The sequence below is a fragment of the Macrobrachium rosenbergii genome, chromosome 21 (assembly GCF_040412425.1).
Source record: "Macrobrachium rosenbergii isolate ZJJX-2024 chromosome 21, ASM4041242v1, whole genome shotgun sequence".
NCBI lineage: Eukaryota > Metazoa > Arthropoda > Malacostraca > Decapoda > Palaemonidae > Macrobrachium > Macrobrachium rosenbergii.
The window spans coordinates 32,408,664-32,420,019 of NC_089761.1; the positions used below are offsets into that span (position 1 = coordinate 32,408,664).

The 11,356-nt window shown below is 35.5% G+C and overlaps 1 protein-coding gene across 1 annotated transcript; it reads left to right on the plus strand.

Moving 5' to 3' along the window:
* Positions 1-3,357: 3,357 nt before the first annotated feature.
* LOC136849434 (uncharacterized) lies at positions 3,358-10,228 on the plus strand. Its single transcript, XM_067122785.1, is given in 5 exon segments — positions 3,358-3,429; positions 5,895-6,923; positions 8,614-9,991; positions 9,993-10,019; positions 10,060-10,228. Coding segments are annotated over 4 exon segments (2,496 nt in total). The 5' UTR covers positions 3,358-3,429; positions 5,895-6,001.
* The last annotated feature ends 1,128 nt before the right edge of the window (positions 10,229-11,356 follow it).

The window sequence follows — 11,356 nt, forward strand, 5'->3', positions numbered from 1 at the left end:
CCTTCAAATCATTTGTGCTTCGTTCTGAAAGCTGTAAGCGTGTGGCTGAACAAATATTTCGTGTTATGAGGCAGAGTGAAGAACACAATAATTCTGTGTGTGTGTGTGTGTGTGTGTATATGTAATATATATATATATATATATATATATATATATATATATATATATATATATATATATATATACATACATACATACATATATTATATATATATATATATATATATATATATATATATATATATATATATATATATATATATATATATATATATTATATATATATAGATATATATGAGTATATTGAGAATTTAAGAGGGCATTGTGGCTATTACATTTACACATGTATATAGATATCTGTGTATATATATTCATATGCACAGAGGTATATATGTATATATATGTATGTATATATGTACGTATACAGTATGTATATATATATATATATATATATATATATATATATATATATATATCATATCTATATACTGTATGTATTATATGTATATTATTCCTTTACTTTACAATAACAGAAATGTTAAAATACTTACATACACACTTCCTAACTGTCAGTTTGACAGAAGTGATGGATTTATGTATCTAATAATTCACACGTTTAAGCTTTGTATTTTCTGAAATATAAGGTAAACGACTTTCTAGCTATAAAGGAATTAGCATTAGACAATTTAGCTAATACTGAACAGGATAACATCGAAATTCAAAGTGGGACAGGAATCACGTGCATCACGTTACACGATTATCATTCCTAAAGCCTTGACCACCGCTGGCATGTCAGTTCAAAGAGAGAGAGATTCTTTCATTTGATAAGTCCTCTGCAACAATGATATATATATATATATATAATATATATATATATATATATATATATATATATATATATATGTGTGTGTGTGTGTGTGTGTGTATATTTGAGACAATACAAAGCTTAAACGTATCACTGAGAGTTCACCTTTCTTGTCAGTCAGGATGCATGTATGTATGTATGTATGTATTTATTTTTATTTTATTTATTTTTTATTTAATTGATTATTATTATTATTATTATTATTATTATTATTATTATTATTATTATTATTATTATTATTATTATTATTATTACGTATAAAATATTTGTCTCAGAGGTAGCTGTATATTCTCTGCAGAATTCACACAAATTTCCATCAACTTTTTTCAACAATATGTCACCATAAATATGTCACCATAAAAACAGCAAAGGTTATGATGATTTCATGTTTTACCTAATGTGTCTGTATCTGATTAAACACTTTCTAGATCACAGGAAAACGCAATACATTTTTGTCTAAGTGTACATGAAACAATTTCCATGTCTCCAGTAAGTGCAAAGTGCTCTTGTCTAAATCAGCATGAAGCACTTTCCTCGTCACAAGTAAATGCGATGGATTCTGGTGTAAGTCTACATGAAGCACTTTCTGTATCACAAGCAAGTCCTGTAGATTCGTGCCTTAGTCTAAATTGAATCATTTCTGTATCACATAAACTCAGCAGGTCCTTGTCTAAGTCCGCGTGAAATACTTTCTAAGCAAATATCACAGGTTAGTGCCTTAGGTTCCTGTCTAGATTTACGTGAAGAATTTTATGTATCACAGTTAAATGCAGCAGTTTTTCTCGTGTGTAAGTGTTGCATTCAGTTCGTACACAACTTTCTGAAATGTAGTGGCCATTACTCATTTACCACTCGTTGAGGACGTTATGTACGTCATGTGCTTTATATAATAATAATAATAATAATAATAATAATAATAATAATAATAATAATAATAATAATAATAATAATATACCATTTACTCTAAATTACTTTATTTTCACTTTAAATTCGTTATTTCATCAGAGATTTTTATAAACAATGTGCTAAATCAAAGCCTTCATTTGCATAGACTTTTGTTAGGGAATGTTTTTATAGACCTAACCCATTTTCCCATTATTTATTCCTGTTCCGTGATTGGAAAATTTATGAAATGAAACTAGAGGAAAAACAACAAATGTTGAGAGCTTTAATGTAATATAGCATGCATGTGAATGTCCCATAGCTTCTAAGGTTCACCTCTGCACAACAATTTAAACCTTCAATTATTAGTGTCTTTCTGTGTCAATATTATTAATATTCACTACACTTTAACTGTTGTAAATTAGTACCGTTCCGAAGTAACAAAAGTGAGAGATAGTGAGAAGTCAGTATGTTTGCTATAATTTGAAGCATCTTACAATAACTTTATTTTAGCAGATTACGTAAAGGCGTCTTGACGGTAACTAGTCCTACTCTCAAGAAAGAAGTCAACGATTTATGTAAATACTAAGTTGTGTGTAATGCAAATACATTAGTTTTCATATGAATTTGAAAAGGAATAATTATATATAAAAGCATCTAGAAAGACAATCATTAAAATTGACTCGCGAGAAAGTAATTCGTTAGGTCTAGTGATGTGATGTTTCCTTGCTTTGGCAACTCTGTAGAATCAAACTTCCGTGGCCTTGGCAAAGTTCGCTCACAACTGTAACGTTCACTACGTCAGTAATACAATGTCTTAGAGTAAAAATATTCAAATGCAATTTTTTCACTTATCCATAATTAAAATCAAGCAGATTAAGTGCTTTCCTAGTTAAAATTGAACTGGTAGTGAGATGCTAAAGTTTGCTCACTTCCGTAACGTTCACTACGTCAAAAATATAATATCGTAGAGTAAAATATAGATAGTTGTTATTTTTTTATTCATGACTAAAATCAAACCAATCAAATGCTTCCCAAGTTCAAACTGAATTGATAATAAGACAAAATTAACTCTAACTCGAAATATTTTCCATCCTTCTGAAAACGTTCACTACGCCACTAAATACAATATCGCAGAGTAAAATGAGATAAATGCAACGTATATTTATTTATTCGTTATTAAAATCACACACATTAGATACTTTTAAAGTTAACGTTGAATTGAGAATCAGACGAACATTATTCTCACTAGAAAAATGTTCCTACTGTTGTAACGTTTACTACGTCATTAAATACAAAGTCTCGGAGTAAAATCTAGATAATTGCAATTGTTTCGTATCTATTCGTGATTAGAATTAAACCAATTAAATACTTTTTAAAGTTAAAATTGAATTGATAACGAGATGAAATGTAGTCCCAATAAATCATATTCACCGTAACGTTCACTACGACATTAAATACAAAGCTCAGGAGCAAAATTTAGATAAACGCTATGTTTCTTCTCTATTGATGATAAAAACCGAAGAAATCAAGTTATTTTAAATTTAAAATCGCATTAACAACGAGATGAAATTGCCCCCAATGGATCATTTCCATCTTAACGAACGCTCCCTAAACTTCATTTGTTGCTTGAAAAACGTAAACAAACCTTTCTGTTGTGAGGAGTCGTCCTTTTCCTATTAGTAAGTGCTTCTTTTCGGCTTCCTTTGTGCATGTTTTAACCGTTTTAACCTCCGTCGAGGGCAACGGAGTTATTTCGAGTATTTGTGAGATGTGTAGATGCGTTTCTGGTAATTAAAAGCGAAGAGGAGAAGGCCTATGGCTGGTATCCTTTTACCTTTTATGGCGTATCCTGCCTTTTGACAGGCCGGAGGGCGTGTTATGGCCGGAAGGTTCTCGATGTTATTTGATGCCCAAACTATCAGTAACTTTGTTGTTTCGAGAGTTGTAAGGTTGTTTCGCCAACAAGCTCGGTCTGGGGTAGGACTCGTAGGCGTTAGACCAAGGTCTATGTGCAGGCGCAGGTTGTTTGGCCAAGTCTAGGGTGAGAGGTCCGTAATATTGATAACTTCCTTGTTTTAAGATTTTCAAGTTTGTTTCTCAGACGAACCTTTCCTTATCTAGGGTTAGGCTATGCATTCACCGAGGCTAGGTGTAGTTTGCTTGACTAGGCCCACTCCAAATACAGCTTAGGTTTTATGCTCACCCATAGGTGAAGCTTAATGCTATATTTGTTTATCATTGTTATATTGGCCAAGTAAAATTCTTGGTGTAGCCTAATGAGGAAGTTATAAACGTGAGAAGAGGCTAGGCAAGTCTAGGGAATAGCCTAGGCCGAGGCCTAGCTTATCTCAGCTGGTTAAACATGGCTGATTATTTACTGACTAGGCTTCAGTGTATTGTTACACCAAGTTTCTTACAGCAGTAAAGCTTAGGTTAATGAGTTTTTATGCTTCAGCTGCTGAAGACTTTCTCCCATGCATCCTTAGAAAAATGTAGCCTGTATTTAATCACATAGTTTTGGGATGGTTTTTTATTATTGTTTCTTTAAGCTACGTTGTGCTGCCATGTTTGATTATCGCTTGGTAAAACTGTAGACTACTGCCGCAACGTGCTTCCCAGCAGTCACTGGCTAGAGTATTTAACGCAGTTCTGTTCATGTCTTTGTTCATATTTATGTGTTTTTGGATTTTTTTTACGATATTTACTGTCTGTTTGTTTTTACGTTCATCCCCATGGGGCTTGTACATGGCTCCCATTTTGCACGTAAGCTTGCAATAATTGAACCAGAGGGGCACGGTAGTAGTCATCGGACTGATTAAATTTGTTCTCTCCATTCTTCTCTGCCCTGTGGTCTTTCTGCCTCAAATACTATTAGGTCTAGGCCTTCATATAGGCTGTTCCCATCCTCCATGACTTTCGGGGTCTTCCTGCTACTTCTGTATACACTGTGCTGCATTTCTAATCCGCTGTTCCTCATACATCTCCAAACTGTCACAATCTTGGAGGTCTCTTCCATCCCATTGATAACACAACTGTTCAGATTTCTCTTATACAACACAATCTTCCCTCTGTACTCTGGACTTAATCTTAAAATTCTATGTTAAAATGCAAATTTAAAATTTTATGTTAAAATGCTAAGTGCTATTTATAGCACTTAGCCTATAACTGGTTATATTTTATGTACCCAGACTTCAGGAGTATAAGCACGATACTAGACACTTGGAATATAGGTACGGAGTATTAACCATTATGCATTCCCAGAATTTGGGAATGTAGAACAAATAGTGGTCACCAGGAATCCTGTTATGTAGCATCTGTCAGAATTATACTGTAGGATAGTTTTACTCGACTGTTAGTCACAGTCTTAGATTATCATGGAGTTGACCCAAACAATTTGTTTCTAAGTGATGGGTGACAGTTACAGTAAGACAAAATTAAGGAATTGAAGAGACAAAATGGAACTAATGAAACATGAAAGACTTAAAGTAATGCAAAAGGGTCCAAAGGGATGGTGCCAAAAACATAAGAGTTTTTACAGTTTGCTCCACAAAGTGCGTTGTAGGTAGGACTCCCTTTGGGAAGGGACACGAGATGAAGTCTTAGTATGATGTACCACTGGTTTGGGGGGTGATTCGTACCTACATGATTGCTTACATGAAGTTGTATGTTCCATCTTATATAAATTCTCAGCCTGTTTAACATCAGCATATCAATATACTCTACCAAGGCAGTGGTTTGTGCAGTATTATTCAAAACAAATTTTCCCAAAAAATGGTACAGTATTTGATATATCAGTGTTTTCAGTTACTGGTTTTAATTGAAATTTTTACCAACTAAGTCATGTAGTTGATAAGTTTTCTTAATCTGAAGATGCAGTTTCAGTAACGTCAACAACGATTCCTTTTTATTATTCAAGCACTCAATCAAGTTTTTGGTTAATTGTCTTATGTCCTCTTCATGAAAAATGTATTTTAGTTTCCTTGATCAAGCTGATCTTTTTCTCATAAATGAAACCTGCTATATGCAGATCTAGAGAGCTTAAAAGACCTTCTTGGGATGTAGCATTGTGCTAAAGGTAAAAATATAAAACAAGATTTGTGTTTAATACATATTTCTAATATCTTGTATTTTATTTCCTTTCCAGGTTTCAAGATGTGATGCATCAAGGGAAATTTATGTCTTTTGTTTGTTTCATCTTGAGTTTGACTGCACCAGATTTGTTTCGTTTCATATTACGTGAATCTTTTCAAGATGAAAAAGGTTTCAGTTCCTGGTAGTAAAGATGCTCCCCCTCCTCTTGTGTTGGCTAAAGATATCTGTTCACTGCATAAATTTTCTAACATCTCTCCATTCATACTAAATACAGCTCGTAAAAAAAGTCGAACAGCTGGTCCAGATAAGCCTTCCAATTTGTGCCTTCTACAAACTGCAGATGGGAAAAAGATTTTGCTAACAAATATTGTAAGGACAGAAAAAGCAAATCCTGGGCTTACTTATTTCACACCACTGTCAAGTGCTGGCCCTGTAGAAGCAACTTCTTCAAATGCCAAAGTAACATACGTTCAGAATCTCAAGTTACAGGTAGGTAACGAAGTGGCAGTTTGCAATACATCCACCGATGGGAAACTCCCACTGCAGCAGGAAGCTGCTACAAGTGCGGGGGATGAAGGCGAACTTGGTAATGAGGGAGTTAAGTTTGGAAATCTAATAAGACCAGCACCATTGCTTCTTAATCCAGTTATTTCCAAGTCTACTGGAGGAATATACATTAATAGTGGTTATTCAAGATTCAAAGTGGTTGGAAAGCCCATTCCAGTCAAATTAGATTCCCCAGTTCCCTCAGAGAATAGCAAGACTCCTACCAAGGTATCCCTCGAGGGAGTCCAAGACCCAAGTAAAAAGGTGGTCAGGGTGCAACTGCATGGCCTTATTGAGAAAGGTTTGCCAAAGGAAAAACAGAAAGAAAACTCAACCATGAGTGGATCAGAAGTCTCAACAGCTAAGGAAGGAAACACAGTGAAGCCAGGAGGACTGGCAAAACCTCCAGCATACTTGAATATCCAGGTGAAAGAAGAACCCAAAGAAGAAACAGAGACGAAGGTGAAAATAGAGGTAGATGTACCCATGCCTCTGTTGGAGGGTAAAGTTAAAGAGGAACCTTCTGAAGATCAGGGTAAGAGTGAATTACTTATTATTGTTTATGATTCCATAACTTTTGCAAATCCATGCGGCATTCATGGACAGTAAATTCCAAAGATGAAATGCAGAAATAATCTTGTGTTTAAAAATTGCAAAGCAGTAACATCTGAAGTGTTTTAACATTAAATAAGGTAATCTCATACTGAAGACTCCTATGTTCATACAAAAGTACAAACCATTACTGTACGCAACAAATGCCTTTTTCCTCACGGGAATCACAGATTTAAACAACTTACTGACATAAAACAAGCAAGATAGCTCCCCTACTGGTAGGAGTCCTTCCCTTTCGCCTAACAGTGCCATCACTTTTGCGGAACTCTGGTGAAGAGCATGCCAGTATTATAGTATCCACTATTACATGTGTTTGCGTAATGGATGAGGCTCCTTCTAATGAAGAGACCAGTTGCATGTTGACACTAGTTTATATCACCACTATCAACCAAACCAAAACATACTCTTGATCATATCATTTAATGAATAAAAATGATAATACTCATTAGTAACAAAGAATCAGGCATTATTAACTAGAAAGCAGCTAATGAGTATTGACACTTCTTAATTAACTGTTAATTTCCCAAAGTCCAGAATTGGATACCAATAACATGAACAATTGGAAAACATCACACTGATAAAACATTGGCAGTGTGGGAATACAGTATAGCCAAATAAGATGGGAAAACCCATTACCCAAAGACGAAGTCTGCACTAGAAAATTCTAGGATTTCTGTGTGATTCACTATTTCTTAAAGTGGAGCAAGTTGAAATAATTAAAGTGCTAAGTCTAGGAATACAGAGCTTGTGTTCAACAAGCTAGCTACAAGAAGTGAGGATCTTTACCTGAATCAAGCACCCAAGAGGTGTATGAGCAGTGTGGCTGTCACCCAGGAAAGGATCGTAGTCTTTAAATCAGGAATGGATTGTCCAAGATTCAGAAGGGTCACAAATATGGGCTAATATGAATGTTTTGCAATGGTCAAACCAAGTGTCAGGTCTAGAAACAAATCCCTTCAGGAAATTATTTGTCATGGTCTTCAGTATGAGTATATTCATTAAATGCCTAAATTTTAATTTATGAAATGAGATATAATCTTCTAGGTTAGATCTATAAGAGTTCAGATTTGAATCCTGGTCTAGGAAACTGTATAATGATATTTTATAAATATTTCAAGTAGCCCTACAATTGCAGTTCACTCACGGGTTCGTACTCTTAATTTGGCAGTATTCAAATAAAAAAACACAGCTGTAAAGGTAGATTCAGTCACCGCCCTTGTAAATACAGTAGTTGTTTGGCACAATTACAATAAATGGTTTGGCGTGATGGCTATGCAAGATTTGAGATGGTATGGATTATTCTTTTGAAACAAACTTTCTATAACACTGAGAGTGTCCTTCTCTCAGCTCCTTGGTAGGAGAAGGTATCCTCCAGCATGACTCACTATGTCTCTTGAACAGATAATCAGCACTTGGTTAATTGCACTTGTCAGGTGTAAAGACAGGTCAAATAAAAGGTTTGTATCTATGGGATGAAGATTATTATAGATTTTGCCAATTAGATACTGCTGATTTAGTTATGTGGCACTTAGAGGGAACTTGTAATGAGCCATGTGCAATATGTTTCCAAGTATTCATAGGTACTGTATAGTGATGCAACCTTTCTTAAACAGATGCATTGTTGGCAAATGATGAACAACTGCGCGACGCCCTGAACGTTGCAACCCAAGACTTAACTCAAGACATGGAAGTTAGCCCGGCACCACATTTCTTCATACGTACACCAGCGGGAAAGCTCGTTTATATTTCTCCCAAGGAAGCTGAAGTTATAGGACTGAATCATAATGATAATACAAAAGATAATCAAAAAAGGTTATGTAATGCCTTCCACTCATTTCGTAAACAAGAAAAGTCTTCGGAACCTTATAAAGTTAAATTGATACCCAGAAATGCTGACATCAAAGAATTCATCAGCTGCAATGTCCCTGAAAAGGTGAAGCAAGCAGCAGCAGCATTGAAACTCCAGCCCAAGTCAATACCCATAGGCAAGGAGGGACTGGTGTCCGAGAACGTGCTGGGACCAACTAATGTGAATGTCGCAGGCTACGTGAGTTACAGTGCAAATCCTGGAAAAGTGTCGGAATTAATTAAACATAGGGAGAAGGCTGTTAACCCAGTCATAATTAATGAGTTTTTTCAAGGAGATCAGCGTTACATGCGAATCAAAATCGAGTCGGAAACGTTTGGCAAAGATGTTTGTGATATTCCTATATACCCCTTAAACACGTACAAGTGTCCTTATTGTAGTAAGTTTTATAGAACCAAGGACCACATCATATCGCACATTAGAATCCACACCGGGGAACGTCCGTATCCTTGCGATGTTTGTGGCAAGCGATATCGCCAGCGGATTGATATCATTCGGCACATGCGCATTCATACGGGAGAGAAGCCTTTCACGTGTGGGATGTGCAATGCTTCGTTTAACCAAAAGACTAATTTAAGATCTCACATGCGGATTCATACCGGTGAACGTCCTGTTCAGTGCAAAGTCTGCGGGAAAGCGTTTTCTCGTAACACGCATTTAAAGCAACACTTGAAAGTGCATACAGGAGAGAAGCCTTATAAGTGCAAAGATTGTGGTCGAATGTTTCGTTTCAAGTCGGGTCTACAAGCTCATGAGCGCATTCACTCAGGAGTAAAGCCTTATGCATGTGGGGTTTGTGGGCGTGGGTTTACACAGGTAGTTGGTTTGATTAGACATGAGCGAACACACACAGGAGAAAAACCTTTCCGGTGTATAAACTGTGGGAAGTCATTTAATGATCTGGAATCTCTTCAGTTACATTGCAAAAAGCACACGGACGACCGACCACACACTTGCGAACTGTGCAAGAAGACTTTCATTGAACCGGCGTCACTGAGATCCCACATCAAAAAGTATCACACTAACACGTTGCTATGTGGGATTTGCCACAGGGAAGATTTCAAGTCTCGCATTGACCTGCGAGAACATCTCCGGGAACACGAAAGAGAAAACTGGAAACAGACATGATAGCGATCTCATTGCCGTCATTAGTACCCAAAGGTGACGATTACGTTAGTCTGAATGATGACGTTGATGACGAAGGCGACGCTATACTGGGAATTGACAGCAGCATTGTGGAACCAGAACAAGAAGATGAGAGAAATGAGTTTGGAGTTGTTTACCCTGAGGAGATCCAAGTGGAAGTCGAACTAGATCCTGATGATCCATTGGATTGTGATGGCATGATAGCGACATGGTGAAATCACGTAACTGATCCTTTGTCGAGAGTGCCGATCCTTTGGCTTGTTGAAGTGCAATAATTAGTAAGTCTAATTTTATGAAGTGATGTTGATTGAGATTTTCAGATGTTCAGAAATCTAATGAATGGTGGTTTTTATTCAAATGAAAAAGCTTTAAGCTCCAAGTTTTATTCAGTAGTTGTTTCTCAAGAAGACATTGCAATCTCTGCCAAACTTTCATTTCCAGTAATCTTCTTTTAATATTGAAAAATATTGAATGTTCTGTACAATATTCCTGTGTTCCATTTTATCAGTTTGGTTCCTGGTATTTTGTTTTAGTATATTGTATTTATTTGCAGTGTTTGTATTGTATGTACCTAAAGTTTTTTATGTATACTATACAAATTTATACCTAGGCATGACCGTTTAATTTTGTCTCATATGACTGTTTTCCTTTGTCCTAGGCAATCTTTGATTGTATAGCTTTCCAAAAGTGCTTTATCCAGGTACCTGTATATACTCTTTTTGTAGCTATTATTGTAAATTAATTATTTTATTGAGTTTCAAAACTTTTTTTTCTTCTCGGAGTATGTTTAAAGAACCAAGTTTCAGTTACCCTAGTGTGATTTTGTCATCATTTCCATTGAACCTCCATCAACTACAGAACTGTAGTATTTTTGCTTTTTTGTTGTGTACTGTATCTCCTTATGATGTATGTTCCTTGGTTGTAACTGTATGAAATCAAATTACTTTTTTCTGAGCATCCTACCGTTTAAAGAAAGTGGTGATGAATGCATTGAGAGTACAGTAGTGTAGTTCATAGCTTGTTTGCAAGGGTTTGAATTGTGTTGGTTAATTCAGATTGTTAATATGGTTTATAAAAGTTAACCTGTACATTTTGTTAGTTTGACCACTGTGGATTCAGCTTCTCCAGTGGTCGTAACATAAGTCTGTGAAGCTTGGCAAGGATGTTTCCTCATTGGTTCTGTCTGTTGTATTTTTTCATGTAATTTTGGTATAATTCTTTCAGCTCCTAGCATTAAAAATTGAGGACTAGTGTTTTAGGAGTTTGTTCAATTGTATTTCGCTTTAATTAATGCATAAGTAATCATTTTCTATAAAACTTAAGTAGCCTTGTCCTTCAATATA